General features: G+C 46.9%; 1 protein-coding gene across 5 annotated transcripts in view; it reads right to left on the reverse strand.

Moving 5' to 3' along the window:
- Positions 1–15,938, reverse strand: part of RAD52 (RAD52 homolog, DNA repair protein) — a 288,876-nt gene that overhangs the window by 44,135 nt on the left and 228,803 nt on the right. For 3 of the 5 annotated variants that reach the window (XR_005748027.1, XM_040345284.1, XM_040345285.1), the window contains exon 10: positions 6,973–7,074. The exons of 1 other annotated variant lie outside the window; for it this stretch is intronic. Coding sequence is in view for 3 of the 4 variants with exons in the window: in XM_040345284.1 (XP_040201218.1) it covers positions 6,973–7,074 (102 nt within the window). In the remaining variant the exon portion in view is untranslated. Of the gene's footprint in view, positions 1–5,269; positions 5,425–6,972; positions 7,075–15,938 lie in introns of those variants that run through there. One more of the 5 variants, XM_040345287.1, reaches the window with a different exon arrangement.

Consider the following 15,938-nt stretch of genomic DNA (forward strand, 5'->3'; position numbering starts at 1 on the left):
TTGGCAGTTGCCAAGGAACATCCACCACAAGGCGTACAAGGTCGGCGTACCAGGGACGCCAAGGCCAATCTGGGGCAATTAGAATCACCGGGATTCTGCGGAGCAGACGAGCAAAGAGTTTCAGCGAGGAAAGGCATAGATTAGCCGATACTGTCCCCACAGAGCCACCAACGTGTCTGTCGCATCCGCCCAGAGATCTTTGGACCTGGCCACAAACCTCAATACCTTCTGATTGAGTCGAGAAGCCAGGAGATCCACGTTTGGCGTGCCCCATCTCTGGCAAAGCAGCCGAAACACATCCGGGTGTAGTGACCATTCTCCTTGGTCCAGCATCTGGCGACTTAGGTAGTCTGCTTGCCAGTTATCTACGCCCGGAATGTACAAGACCGACAGAGCCGGCATGCTCCCCTCTGCCCACCACAGGATGTGAACGACCTCCAATGTGCTGCAGCCGAGCTTCTTGTTCCTCCTTGATGGTTGACATACGCTACCGCCGTGGCGTTGTCCGACTGGATCCTGGCCGGATGTCCCTGAAGCCTCTGTGACTATGTGGAAAGGCACAGCCTGATCGCCCAAAGTTCCAGCACATTGATTGGCAGGCAGGATTCTTCCAGAGACCCTGTGTCGACTGTACGCCCCAAAACACACCCCCAGCCGGATAGGCTGGCGTCCATCGTGATCACCGTCCAGTGAAAGAGAAGGAAGACTTCCTGGACTGAAGGGCCGGAGATCTCAGCCACCAGACCAGGGAAACCCTGACTAACTGACTCACCCGGATTTGACAATTCAGGGACAACGGAGACTTGTCCCATTTGGACAGGATCTCCTTTTGCAAGACTTGAGTGTGGAATTGAGCATAGGGTACAGCCTTGAAGGTGGCCACCATGAGACACAGGACTCGCATGCAGAAGCGCCCACCTGCGGGATGCCAACAGCTTCACCGCAGTCCGAAGAGTCTGCAACCTTTCCAAGGGGGGAAAAACTCTTGCCTCTGAGGAGTACAGAATTAAGCCCAAGAATTCCAAGGGCTGAGTCGGCATCAACACCGACTTCTGGAGATTCAGTACCCAACCAAATTCTTGAAGGGTCTGACTGGTAATCGCCACATCCTCCTCTAATTCTGAGTCTGAAGCGGCTCTGAGAAGGAGGTCGTCCAGGTAGCCCACGATAGCGATTCCTTGCTGTCTCAGCAGAGCCGGAATCAGGGCGAGCACCTTGATGAAAACCCTTGGTGACGACGCCAGGCCAAAAGGGAGAGCCACAAATTGGTAGTGGTCGTCCCCGACTGCAAAGCGCAGAAATCTCTGATGCCTGACATATATGGGGACATGCACATATGCGTCCTTGATGTCCAAGGATGCCAGAAAATCCCCTGGATGGAAAGCAGCAACCACAGAGCAGACTGACTCCATCCTGAACCTTCGTACTTTTACAAAGGTGTTGAGGGCTTTGAGATCCAGGATCGGACGAACGCCATCCTTCTTTGGGACTACAAACAGATTGGAGTAGCATCCCTGAAACCTTTCTGACAGCGGCACAGGTAATCACCCCGCGCCTCAGCAGGTCCTACACTGCCCCAAATAAGGTGTTTCGACGAGCTGGAAGAAGTTGAAGGTTTGAGGGAAAAAATCTGTTTGGTGGACAAGAAAGAAATTCTAGCTTGTACCCTGATAAAACGAATTCGCAAACCGACCGATCAGAAAGCAGGGAGGTCCATCGAGCTGCAAACTCGCAAAGGCGACCCCCCACCCGAGAGTCGGGCGGGGGCAAACCTTCATGCTGTCGCAGATTTGTACGCAGGCTTGCTAACCCAGGGACGCTTTTGTCCCTCAGCTGGCCATTTGTCGGCCTGGGAACGCTTACCTGCGGGCCCAGACTGACGAAAAAAACGCTTCTGAGCGGAAAAGGAGTCTTCTTGGAAGTCTGGTCCGTGGACCAGCATTTTAGCCAAATCAGGCAACGTAGCACCACAGCAGATACTAAGGCTCTGGAAAGCAAGGGAGCTGTCTCCAAGGCTGCATCGCAGACATACTTAAGGCCATGCACCAACTGGTCGGCCAGTTTCACGCAGACCGGGGAAGCCCGTTGCTTCTCGAACTCACGGTGCAACAACTTTGCCCATTCTGTAAGTGTCTGTGACACCAGGGCCGCGGCCAATACTGGCCGCAATGCTGACCCCAGAACCGTGAACATGGACCGGGCCACCGCCTCGGTCCGCCTATCTGCAGGGTCCTTAAAGGCAGGGGTCCCCTCTACCGGAATCGTGGTTACCTTGTTTAACCTGGGTATCGGGGGGGGTTTACAACTGGGGGAGATGTCCATTTTTTGAGACTCTCCTCAAAGGAGTAACAGACCGCCATGCGTTTTGGGACCGAAAAGGCCCTCTGCGGTCGTTCCCATTTTTTGTCCATAAACTTATCAAAATAAGTTGCGTAAGGAAACACCTTAGCAGTGCGGGTTGGCTTGTGGGACCCAAAAGAGACCGACACCTCAGTAGATGACCCCGCCGTATCCTCTTCGTTTGAGTGTTTCCCGCTCTGCGGTGATAAGTGCTCCAAGAAGCACCTTTTTCTACGCTGACACGGAGTCTTCCTCACTGTCCGAATGGTCCTGGTCCGCATCCTCTGACACGTCAGAACAGGGGCCCTGCGTCACAGCCAGGCCTGAGTCTGAATCAGAGCTTTCCCCAGAAGATAATGGGGGAGGGGTGTTTTTTTACCCCCCTTGCGCCAACACACCGCTTCCACCCTGGCAACAAAGGATTACAGGACCGCCGATAAAGCGTCCACAGGTACTGCAGGTGCAGGGGCACCTGTTGCTATCACAGGAATGTCTGGGGAAGAAGCGCCAGCTTCTGACGCCATGCTGACCAACGCTTACCTGACAGCCACTTAGGGACTAAAGGCAAGGTACACAAAAGGCCCTCCCTCCTAGCTGCTACAGACCAAGGGGCTCCCCAGAGGACTCACCGCCCTGACCCAGATACTGCTTAGCACTGTGGTCCCCTCTCTCTCCTGCACAGACTGTGCCTGAGGTGTTTCTGAGGTGTTCTGTGCTGTTCAGAAAGACATTTCCAGCGCTAGAGGCCAAAACCAATCTAGGGCTACACAAAGATGGGTGCCGGTCGCATTCCTGATAGACCCATCACCGAGCAGTACGGAGTGGCCGTCGGCCACGGCCCACTGTGACTCGAACAGCAGTAGCCCGGTCATATGTGTGCCCCGGAGTATAGCTCACCGGCCTCCCCTGGAGCAATGGGGTATGTCGTGGCTGACCCAGCACGTAGCTAAAGGTCTGCTCACGCTCAATGTCCGGACTGGGGAGACTAAAATAATCTATATTATCCAGCCTGTCACCCAGCTGGCAGTTGATAGTAGATCTCAGGATCAAAAAGGTAGAAATAAAAAAATCTCCAGCACCAATGGTCCCATAGGGAGCCAGGTTATTCTCCTATGTTAGGCAGAAAAAACTGAGCTGCTGGATGCAGAGTTAGGCCCCGTACACACGACAGAGGAACTCGACGTGCTTGGCACGTCGAGTTCCTCGTCTCGTTTTGGGATGAAGCCGCCGAGGAGCTCGGCGGGCCGCCTTCTCCTATAGAACAACGCGGCCAACGAGAAAATAGAGAACATGTTCTCTATTTTCTCGTCGAGCTCCTCGGCGGCTCCATCGAGCCAAAACTGTACAGACGACAGAGATTCTCGGCAGAATCCGGGTTTTGACCGAGTTTCTCGGCGAATTCTGCCGAGAATCTCTGTCGTGTGTACGAGGCCTGAGGGGTTATAGCCAGAGGGACCGCCACCTGGGCGGTACTGTTCAGCTTTGCTGTTAAATGTTTTTAACTGTTTAACATGTCTGCCTAGTCCTCTCCTGATAGACGGCATATAAACCCTACTGTCGAAAATAAAGGAGCTGTGTCCGTCCATGAATGAAAGAGAAACTACTTTTTTTGTCATATGAAAAACACTGTTTCCTCTCTGCAACATGCAGCCTCTGTTTACATGTGTGATTGCTGTAACTGGTCAGGAGTTTATCTACAGCAGCTGGACAACAAGTGATTAACCAATTTGTTCCAAATGTTCCAGAGGTCACGTGGGTAAAAAAAACAAAAAAACTCCAGGGTTTTCAGCAGGTTAAAAAAAACCTATTGGCTTATATACCATCTGGTGGACTCAGCTCCCTTCATAAATGTTCTATAGGATTCAAAGGCAACAAAGGAGTGGCTCAAGAAGAAGCACATTAAGGCCATCGAGTGGCCTAGCCAGTCTCCAGACCTTAATCCTATAAAAAAAATGATGGTGGGAGCTGAAACTGCGAGTTGCCAAGAGACAGCCAAGAAATCTTAAGGATTTAGAGAAGATTTGTAAATAGGATAGGACCAAAATCCCTCCTGAAATGTGTGCAATTCTGGTAACCAACTACAAGAAACGTCTTCCCTTTGTGCTTGCCAACAAGGGTTTCTCCACCAAGTACCAAGTCATGTTTTGGCTCGGGGGTCAAATACTGTAATTATCGGCGTATAACACGCACCTTGATTTTAAGAGGGAAGTTTCAGGGGAAAAAAACTTTCCACAGCCCCCTGCACAGCACACAGGCCGCCTGCACAGCTCACAGACTCCTTTGCCTGCACAGCTCACAGACTCCTTTCATTACAAATCCCCCCAGCACTCCCAGTCTCTTGGGACATACTTTTAGGGGTTGAGGTGTTGCTGACAGACCTTTCTCGTGCGCCACTCCTCCTGTGTAACTCTCATTGTGGATGAGGGCTTCTGTGTGCCTCAATTGACGCCAATCTCTCGTGGACATCATGTGACTCTCCTCCGCTGTTTCATTGATGGTCACATGACAGCTCTCCTCCAATCAAAAGCTACACTCAAGGAGGACGCGTAGCGGGAGGAGCAGAGCGGCCAGAATGAAGTGTTGCTTAGTATTACAGGCTCCCATTTGCATTGGGGGTGACGTGGGGGCGTGTGGAAGAGGGCTGGCAGTGGTATTTGAAGTATAGCAGCTCTGTCCCAGGACCAAAGACGCAGGGCAGCCGGCCCGACACCCTCCCAATGCGGAGGGGAAAAATATGCGTGTAATACGCCAATAAATATGGTACTTATTTTACTCACTGAACTGCAACTCAATTTATAACGTTTGGCATCATGTGTTTTTTCTGGATTTTTGGTAGATATTCTGACTTATGATTTAAAATACACCTTTAATAAAAAAAAATATAGACCCTATATTTCTTTGTAAGTGGACAAACTTACAAAATCTGCAGGGGATCAATTATTTTTCCCACGAGAAAGAGTGATGGTCATCACCAAAACTGACGGTAGGAAGAAAACTTGCACACTTGTTCTGATGACAACTGTGTAAAAGGAAGAATTCTCCCCTTTCCTGCTGTGCGTTTGGGGCAGGAAGTAAGGAAAAAGTCTGAAAAAAAAATATGAAACCCCACAGGGGTCTTTAACTATGCAGAGGAACAATAGGAAACCACTTAAATAAGCAAGAATAGCTGCTGAATAAAGCAGTTTTCACAAAGAAACATCTAAAATTGCATAAAATGTGTGCTAAAAGTATTTACTGAGTAGCAACAGACAATAAAGCAATAAAAGTTTTGTGGTTTACAAGGTCATACATAAATACAAAATTAGAGGACATGAACAGCTCAGGACCTTAACCACTTCCATACCAGGCTGTTATACACACACATCCATACCAGGCCTATTCTGGCACTTCTCTCCTACATGTACAAATCATAATTTTTTTGCTAGAAAATTACGCAGAACCCCCAAACATTATATATGTTTTTTTAGCAGACACTAGGGAATAAAACGACGGTCTATGAAACGTTTTATCTTGCACTGTATTTGCGCAATTATTTTTCAAACGCCTTTTTTTTTTGGAAAAAAATTGTTTCATGAATTAAAAAAATAACAAAACAGTAAAGTTAGCCCAATTTGTTTGTAAAATATGAAAGATGATGTTACACCGAGTAAATAGATACCTAACATGTCACGCTTTAAAATTGCGCACACTCATGGAATAGCGCCAAACTTCGGTACTTAAAAATCTCCGTAGGCAACGCTTTAAATTTTTTTACAGGTTACCAGTTTAGATTTACAGAGCAGATCTAGTGCTAGAATTGTTGCTGGCACTCTAACGCACGCGGCGATACCTCACATATGTGGTTTAAACAGCGTTTAAATATGTCGGCAGGACTTGCGTGTGCGTTCGCTTCTGCGCGAGAGCTACTGGGGACAGGGGCGTTAAAAAAAAAAAAATGTATTTCTTTTTTACATATTTATTTTTTTACACTTTTATTTTTTATTTTTATTATCACTTTTATTCCTATTACAAGGAATGTAAACATCCCTTGTAATAGGAATGTGTGTGACAGGTACTCTTTATGGAGAGATGCGGGGTCAATAAGACCGCACATCTCTCCTCCAGGCTGGAAAGCATGAAATCGGTGAAAAAAAATTCACCGATCTCATGATTACTGTTGCTTAGCAGCCGCAATTGCGGCTTTGTTTACTTACAGGGACCCGGCCGTGACGTCATCACATCGCGCCCGGGTCCTCCGACGGTCATAGAGATGACTGGTGACCATCTGGTCACCAGTCATCTCTATGCTTCCTGCCGCCGCCGGACGATTCGTTCTCCGGGCCCCCGATGGCACGGGAGAGCCCGGAGAAGCACCGGATGGCGGCGGGAGGGGGGGATGTCCCCTCCCGCCGCCTGTAAGAACGATCTACCGGCGGAATCGCCGCTATGATCGTTCTTATGTTGTGCAGAATCGCCGGCAGAAGAGAAGGATATCTGAATGATGCCTCTAGCTGCAGGCATCATTCAGATATCCCCCCACAAAGCCCAGGACGTCAAATGACGTCCACCCGGATCGTTAGAGGTCCTTTGTGGACGTCATTTTACAATGGGCTGGTATGGATGTGGTTAAAGTCTCCCATGGCAAAGTCTCACCTGCCAGGTATTCATTTTCCAAGGCTGCCATAATCTGTGCAGATCCTCCAACTGTGGGAGTGCTGTGATCCAAGGGAGGGAGTTTGGTAGCACTCGATGCTCCTGAAATTAGACATATTAAAATGGTTAGAGGTACAGTAACCGTTTAAAACCCATGGTCGAAAATTAACGTGGAAAGCTAGAATTTCAGACCTCAATGTTGTTTGAACTCCTCCTTCCATTATAAATACCCTTTTTCCTGTAGGCTGGTCCAGTGACGCCATGGGTCCACCTTCCTCCGTGGTGGTCGTGTTTTCCTCATTGACTGCCTAGCATTGGGGCCACAGGCTACGTGATTATGCGAAACACAGGAGCTATGACAGTCTGGGCTCACAGGAAGTGGGCTGAATGACAATGGCCACATTAATTGGCAGCAAGAAATTACCATATTTATCGGCGTATAACACACACTTTTTTCCCCTTAAAATCAGGGGGAAATCGTGGGTGCGTGTTATACGCTGATATCGCTTTCTTTTTTACCAACAGGGTGGGTGGGGATTGGGCGGTGGTCTCATACCGGCCGTCCCCCCTCTCCTAGCCCTGGGACAGCCCGCTGGCATACTATAAAGATAAAAAAAAAAACACTGCAAGTCCCTTCACATCCTTTGAAGTGTCATAACCCGCACATACCTCATTCTCCCTGTTCTTTCTGGCCACTCTCCTCCTCCTCCAAGTGTAGTTTAAGATTGGAGGAGAGTGGTCACATGAAACAGAGCAGAGCGATCATGTGACCAGCCGGAAAGAACAGTGACACAGTATGTACGAGAAGTGACTGGCAGTGATTGTTTTAACACTTTAGAGTACGCTGGAAGTGCTGACCCAGGAAACTGGGGGGGGTCTCCTGGGAGTGCAAGGGGGCTGTGCAATGTAAAGGAGCTGTGTACTGAGCAGGGGGAAAATGCAGTGTAATGTAAAGAGGAGCTACATAATGTGCAGGGATCTGTGCAACGTGCGAGGGGGGGGGGGGTCTTTGGTCTGTGTAATGTGCAGGGGGTGAGGGGCTTTGGGCTGTGTAATGTACAGGGGGGGTCTTTGGTCTGTGTAATGTGCAGGGGGGGCTTTGGTCTGTGTAATGTGCAGGGGGAGCTTTGGTCTGTGTAATGTGCAGGGGGGAGCTTTGGTCTGTGTAATGTGCAGGGGGGGAGCTTTGGTCTGTGTAATGTGCAGGGCTGTGGAGTCGGAGTCGAGGAGTCGGGGGAAATTTTGGGTACCTGGAGTCGGAGTCGGCAAACAATGCACCGACTCCGACTCCTACTAAATTTAGATTGGAATTAAAAAAAAAAAAAAGCAAGTTTAAATGTCCCAATTCACAAAAAGTTATAATTAATGACTTCTCTACTGTAAGAATAAAGACCAATGCATGCAGTGCCTCACGTAACCGCAAAACGAACACGTTAAGTGACCGTGAAGAAGCATGCTTTTCATGTGCTTCACTATATGGCACGCAACGCACAATTAGGAGCTGCAATACTTATACTTTCCATAGTGTTGTGTTCTGCTTTTACAGGGAACGCATGTTAGAGAACCAGTAAGTGTCCAAATAAAAAAATTCCAACAGGAGTTTTATAAAGCACTAAAAGAAGTTGAAAAGTATGATCGCTCATCAAAACTTACTGTTGAAGAAGCCATCCTTGTTTATCCAGAGATCGTTAGTGATGTGGCCAGAATAGTTACTGCAACGCCACCCACCCAAGTCAGTGTCGAAAGATTATTTTCAGCCCTAAAAATAATAAAGTCTGACTTAAGAGCCTCTATGAAAGAGGATCTGGCAGAGGCAATTCTCTTCCTTAGAACTCTACATTGAATTGATTTGCATTTGCTAAGCCTATAACTACATTTCAAGATTAATATAAACCATTTCTAGGTTTTACAGATTTTGTTTTTGGTTCATTATAGATAAGCTTTGTTTTTGTTCCAAAACAACCAAATAATGTGGTTTGTATTTTTGAACTGGTAAAGATCCTGTTCCTGATGTTTATGCCTGCTGCTACTATCCAGTCACTTGATTGTTTTCATTGTGTTTGTCTTTTGCTTAAACTGTGCAATACAGTAGACTGATGGCTTCCCAGCCAGTAGTCCTGTGGTAGGTTGCGTTTCTTTCCCTCAAGGAATGTATAAAATACATTTGCATATTAATACAGAGGAGTCGGAGTCGGGGAGTCGGAAGTACATAAAACTGAGGAGTCGGAGTCGGAACATTTATCTACCGACTCCACAGCCCTGGTAATGTGCAGGGGGGGAGCTTTGGTCTGTGTAATGTGCAGGGGGGGGAGCTTTGGTCTGTGTAATGTGCAGGGGGGAGCTTTGGTCTGTGTAATGTGCAGGGGGGGAGCTTTGGTCTGTGTAATGTGCATGGGGGGAGCTTTGGTCTGTGTAATGTGCATGGGGGGAGCTTTGGTCTGTGTAATGTGCATGGGGGGGAGCTTTGTTCTGTTTAATGTGCAGGGGGGAGCTTTGGTCTGTGTAATGTGCAGGGGGAGCTTTGGTCTGTGTAATGTGCAGGGGGGGAGCTTTGGTCTGTGTAATGTGCAGGGGGGAGCTTTGGTCTGTGTAATGTGCAGGGGGGGAGCTTTGGTCTGTGTAATGTGCAGGGGGGAGCTTTGGTCTGTGTAATGTGCAGGGGGGGCTTTGGTCTGTGTAATGTGCAGGGGGGCCGGCTTTGGTCTGTCTAATGTGCATGGGGGGAGGGGGCTTTGGAATGTAAAAGGGGCTGTTGAAAGTTTTTTCCTTAAACTTCCCTCTTAAAATGAGTGTGCGTGTTATACGCCGATAAATACGTCGACCCAGTAAAACTTGGTAAACGCATGAACCGAAGACCAGATTACAAATTTGAAAAGCAGAAGCTTGTTGCTGAAATACACAGGATGCATCTAGTACATTGAGCCTTCACCAGAAAGGAGGAACTCTATTCTTCGTTGAGTAGATCGGAACCACAGCCATCTAAGGCTATAGCTGCAAGGTAGACTAACAGCATGACCCACATCCAGAGTGAAGCAGCGAAACCTTCAATTAAGTGAATAAAAAATAATGATAGTGGGTACCATAATCCAAATAGCAATAGTGAATAATTAATTGCAAGGAGACAATTCCCCAAAATGAGTCTCCGAAGTGGGAAGGGGGAGCAGGAAGAAAAATGTATTATCTTGGTACCCTGAATAGATTAGACACCAGATAAAACATAAGAATTTTATTGATACATAGTTAAAAAATAGTAAAGTATCCAGATACAATAATTGCAACTATAAAAAATTGTACAGATTGAACATTTTGAATTTCCTCAGTGCATGATCATCTGCTACATGCTTCACGGCTATAGACCGCTTCTTCAGGAGGAACACAAAATAAAATCTATAGATGAGGTGATAAAATGTACATGTTAAGCACCAACCATTAATGCTTGTATACAAACAGAGAAACAGTTAATTAGATCTGCTAGGGCTGATTAGCCACTAGAAAAGAGGATTTGTTGTACAAATGTTTGTTTTAGTACACATATAACCACGTCAAGCTTAATAAGTAATAAAAAAGTATACATGTAATTCAAGTAACTAACCTGTTAGGCCAAGGGTTAATGTCTATGATGGGGGGGAGGGGGGAGGGCAGGAAGTATCCACTTGGAGGCTGTGGTGGGTTATGAATATCCCCACACAAACAACTCAGGAGAATAGACAGCAAAAAAGGACAGAGATCAAGGAGTTCCAATCTAGTTTACAATGTGGAGATTACTGGTATGTAGATGGAAGGATCAATCATGACCTAGGAGAAAAAATAACCCCCATTAAGTAATTCAATAAAAATAACAATGGCAGAAACCGCTGGAACCACTCCAGCAAATAATGTATAATGGTCGCACATAGAGGAATGACCACCACATCCAAACAGGTCCACTGGTAAGTACTGCTCCCCTTGCTGACCTGAATGGCAGCCTCCACAGAAAAATGTATTGGCCCAGTACATTGCTAAATAATCCCACAATAGACCAGGTAGCCCGGACGGACACAAAATTCCAACATAGACCTATGACAATGCATGCATCAACGAACTTGGCCTAAAAGGGAATGTTTAAAAAGAACACTGCATTGAAATGATCCCATGTATCATAAGGACCAATTACAAGAATAGCCTGTAGGACAACACTTTGTTGAGAAACGGTGGAATGGTGGCATTAAGCCTTTCAATCCACAGGGTCTCACGCTGTAAAATCACTGCATCCCAGTTGCCACCTCTGGGGTCCTTCAAAATGGTCTCAAGGACCATAAACTGGACCACTTGAGGATTAAATCTGTGGTAAAGGCCAATATGGCACCCAACCGTGGTAAGTATACAAATTGTCAAGTAATACAAGTGGTCGACAATCTGTTGGAATCATTTTTAAATCGTTTTCCCTATGTAGAAGGCACCACAAATACAGGTCATCAAATATATGACTCCTCGAGTACCGCAATCAGCGTGTGTACGAGGTGAAAATATTTGTCCATTGGGCAGTCCACATGTAGTGCCCACTTTTATCCATGGGCACCGTGGGCAATGTCAACAAGGAAAGGTGCCACGAGGACCAGGAGGGGTCTGTGCATCAGATCTATAATGACTCCTTGTGAGGCCATCCCTAAAAGAGGTAACCATCCGTAAAACTAGTTTTGGGTGGTTCTGACATATTTATTAAGAGTGTGGTGATCAGATAATAAATGCCAGTGTTGTGATAAAATAGTACAGAGTTGTTGATGGTGGGCCAAAAACTGGGTAACTATCTTCACTGTGTCGGATTGTTTAGTCTTAGGGGGGCCATATAAAAGCGATGCCCTAGTACAGGCCAATGCCCGGTTGAATGCCTTCCTTAAGCCCGTACGGCACAGTAACCCCTAAGTAAGAGGTGCTCACGAAGGGCATTGGCTTGTAAATGGAAATCCTCTTTGTCTGTGTAATTTCTACGCAATGTAAGAAAATGCGCATAGTAAATGCTACGAACCAGGGATCTCGGATGTGCACTAGATGCATGCAACAAAGTGTTTCCCACTGTAGGTAAGCGATAAAGGTCCGTGGCAATTGTACCATCAAGATGTTTAATAATCATGAGGTCAAAGAATGGTATTTGCTCATAATCGAGATTGAAGGTAAAGTACAAACTGAAGTAATTTATGTTTACTAGTCAGATTTGATCTGGAGCCTCTCCAGATCAAAAACAGATCTACTGTATGAATCTGTACCAGCAAAGAACATGGTCGAGATAAAATGTATACAGATCTTCCGAAAATACCATTCTTTCCTAAGCACCAAGATAAAGGTTGGCATAGGAAGGGGCACATGAAGTGCCCATGGCTACTCCTTGGACCTGTAAATAATGTTTAAATACAAAATAATTCATGGTTAAAATGAATTTTAGAAGGTTCAAAATAAAGCCATTTAAGGCTCAGGTAGTCTGGTCTTGTGCCATGAAAAAGGATTCAGCTATCCGAACGAGCAGGGAGTCCGGAGGGACTTAAATTCCCTCTATGTGTTTAAGCAGATCTGTGGGGTCCTTTATAAATGAAGGTAAACCTGTTACATGGGGCATGAGGAAGGCATCAACTAATTTACTGGCATTGTTAGTCAATGAACCGATACCCCAGAACACCACAGATCTAACATGTGTTCTCCAGATCCCTTCCCAGCCTGCAATATGATGCATTGCTGCTCTTTGATCCGCGACTTCAGTGCGCATGCATGCGTGGTTCTTCTCACGTATGCATTGTGGGGTATCTGACCCGGTGATGTCACGTTTTAGCGTGGTGTCAGACGCCGGGCTGGGGACTATATCTAGCAGGCATAGCCTGCTGGATGGTGCTGTGGATAGTCATCCAGGGGGGATATCTGTGGAGGCTGCAATTCAGATGAGCAAGGGGAGCTGTATTTACCAGTGGACCTGTTTGGATGTGGAGGTGATTCCTCCATGTTCGACCGTTATACATTTGCTAGAGTGGTTCCAGCGGTTACTACTATTGTTATTTTTATTGAATTACTTAATGGGGGTTATTTTTCCTCCTAAGTCATGATTGATCCTTCCATCTACATACCAGCAATCTCCACATTGTAAACTAGATTGCTCCGGAGTGGTTTGTGTGGGAGTATTCATACTTCCTGCCCTCTTTTTCCCCCCTGTCATAGACATTAACCTTTGGCCTAACAGGTTAGTTACTTGGATTACATGTATAGCTTTTTTTACCTATTGAGCTCTACATGGATATATGTGTACTAACTAGGGCTGCAACTAATGATTTTTTTCATAATCGATTAGTTAGCCATTATTCTTTCAATTAATCGGATAAGCGCCTTAAAAAAAAGTGTGGTGTATAATTTAGTTTATATGTAAAGTTTAAAAAAAGCTATTTATTCTTAAAGTGTAAGTTCACCTTTACAGAAAAAATTGTAAGGTGAACTTACACAGGTCCCCCTCCTCGCTCCCCAGTCTCACTGGCCTGTACCGCCGTTCTAAGCCCCGGTATATCCACGGCAGGTGCCCAGGCTTAAAAACTCTCTCTCCAGTCTCGTGTCTGCTCCATAGGCGACAAGAGGGGCTATGCAGCTGCTGATTGGTCAGCACCACCCATGTGACGGCGCTGACCAATTAAAATGCTCCAAAATGTCCCCCTGACGAGGGACTGTTTGGACATTCACCTCAGAGGATTTCTAAGCCCCGGGCTCCTGACGCAGATATATACTGGGGCTTAGAACTGGCGATTTTCTCGTCACCTATGCAGTTTGCTTTTGATCCGTTTCTGCAGTGCTTTTTGCTGCAATTTGTGTTTTGCATTTTTTATGCTTTTTCATTTGGACAATTTATTGTTGGGCAGATTAAAAAACTCAAATTGCTGCAAAAACACACTAAATGCTTTTCGGCAGCTTCAGCATTGAAGTCTATTTAACCCAAAAAAAAAGGACCGTTTTTTGTTATTGAAAAAAGACCTTGACCCTTTCCAAATAGGCAGCGCTGAAAAAAGAATACATGTGAACGTGTCCCATAGGTAACCATGTTCAATGAACTGTAATACAGTTCTCCAAAAAGCACCAAAAAACGCATAGGTGTGAACCAGGCCTGAGAAGTTTAGTAGCAGCAGCAATCTTTTTTTGTAGCACCTGTCATCATGGGGTTGAAAAAACTAAAATGAGCCCTTTATCATACAAAAAGAGCAGATAATCACTACTATCAGTCTGCATTCACACCTCCGCGACAAAACGCCCAACGCCGTACGCCTGCCGCCTGAAAACAAGTCCCGGACCCTTTTTTTCAGGCGGCATTGGCATTCGGCCATAGAAAGCAATGGGAAAGATTTGTTAAAAAAAATAAAAGTTACACGAATTGCGGCAAAATACGCCGCGTACGCGGCGTTACTTGTCGCGGAGGTGTGAATGCAGCCTAAGGGGTTAATTTATACTTTGACACAGTAAAACGAATAGGCCCGGATTCACAGACATCGGCGCATATTTCTGCCGGCGTAGGGCTTCTCATCGTAGGCCTAAAATCGTAGGCGTAAGCCGTCCTAATTCAAACGACGTAAAATACGACGGCTGTTCCCTGGTCCATACCTTTGCATGAGTTGCGCCTCATAGACGGGGAATAACTATACGCCGGACGTAAGCCTTACGCAAACAGTGTATATTATGCGCCAGGCGCAACTACGTTCGTGAATCGCTGTATCTCCCTCATTTGCATATTTGCAATGAGGCGGCCAGCGTAAATATGCGCCCAAGATATGCCGGCGTAGGAAAGTTACGTTGGTCGGAGGAAGCCTATTTTCAGGCGTATCTAGTTCTATGGGCACGGCGCATAGATACGACGGCGCACATTGACACTTACGGGGCGTATCTTGAGATACGTCGGCGTAAGTGCTACGTGAATCCGGGCCATAATATTTATTTCTTATATAACACACATATATATAAAATAATAAACACACCCAAAAGTAGGATATATGGGCACTATAATTGGGAGTCAGACATGAAGTTATATGAAGGGTGGAAGGGAGATAGAAATATTTTATATTAACCACTTGATCACTGCCTACAGCCGAAATACGGCTGCAAAGCGGTTGCTTAACTCTGGGAGGACGTCCATGGACATCCTCCCAGAGAATCGTTCCCGCGTGCCCGCAATGTTGCAACAATGATCACGGTAAAGGGCCAATGAAAACGGCTCTTTACCACGTGATCGCGCCGTCCAATGACGGCACAATCACAAATGTAAACAAACCTGGCAAACAGGTCTTTTACAGGTCATCTCTCTCCTCACACCGTTGCAGCGTGAGAGAAGAGGAGAGAGATAAACGATAAAACGTGAGTGCCAAAGCAGTGCCCAGCAGTGCCCCTTTTGTCCCATCTCTGCCCCATCTGTGCCCAAACAGTGCCCTCTGTGCCCAAACAGTGCCATCTGTGCCCCACCAGTGCCATCTGTGCCCCACTAGTGCCATCTGTGCCCCACCAGTGCCACAACAGTGCACACCAGTGCCACAACAGTGCCACCTGTGCCCACCAGTGCCATCTGTGACCACCAGTGCCATCTGCACCACTGAAGTGCCGCCTGTGCCCATCAGTGCCCCACCAGTGCCATCTGTGCCCCACCAGTGCCACCTGCACCACTGCAGTGCCGCCTGTGCCCACCAGTGCCGCCTGCTAATCAGCGACCCTAGAGCCACAGCAGTTCACACCAGTGCCACCTTTGCCCATCAGTTCCACCTGCACCACTGCAGTGCCACATCAGCGCAACCAGTGCCCACCAGTGTTCTGTAGTGCAGCCTCACTAGCATGGCAAAAAAATATTTTACTGCCGAGGAGGCCTTCCAGCAACTATGCGCGACTGATGAGAGCTGCGGGGAGCTCTCCGAGTCTCTATCCGATTCGGATTCGGCCTATGAGCCCGTAACAAGTAGCGGGTCTGATACAGAATCAGAGGAGGA

The sequence above is a fragment of the Rana temporaria genome, chromosome 3 (genome assembly GCF_905171775.1).
Source record: "Rana temporaria chromosome 3, aRanTem1.1, whole genome shotgun sequence".
Taxonomy (NCBI): Eukaryota; Metazoa; Chordata; class Amphibia; order Anura; family Ranidae; genus Rana; species Rana temporaria.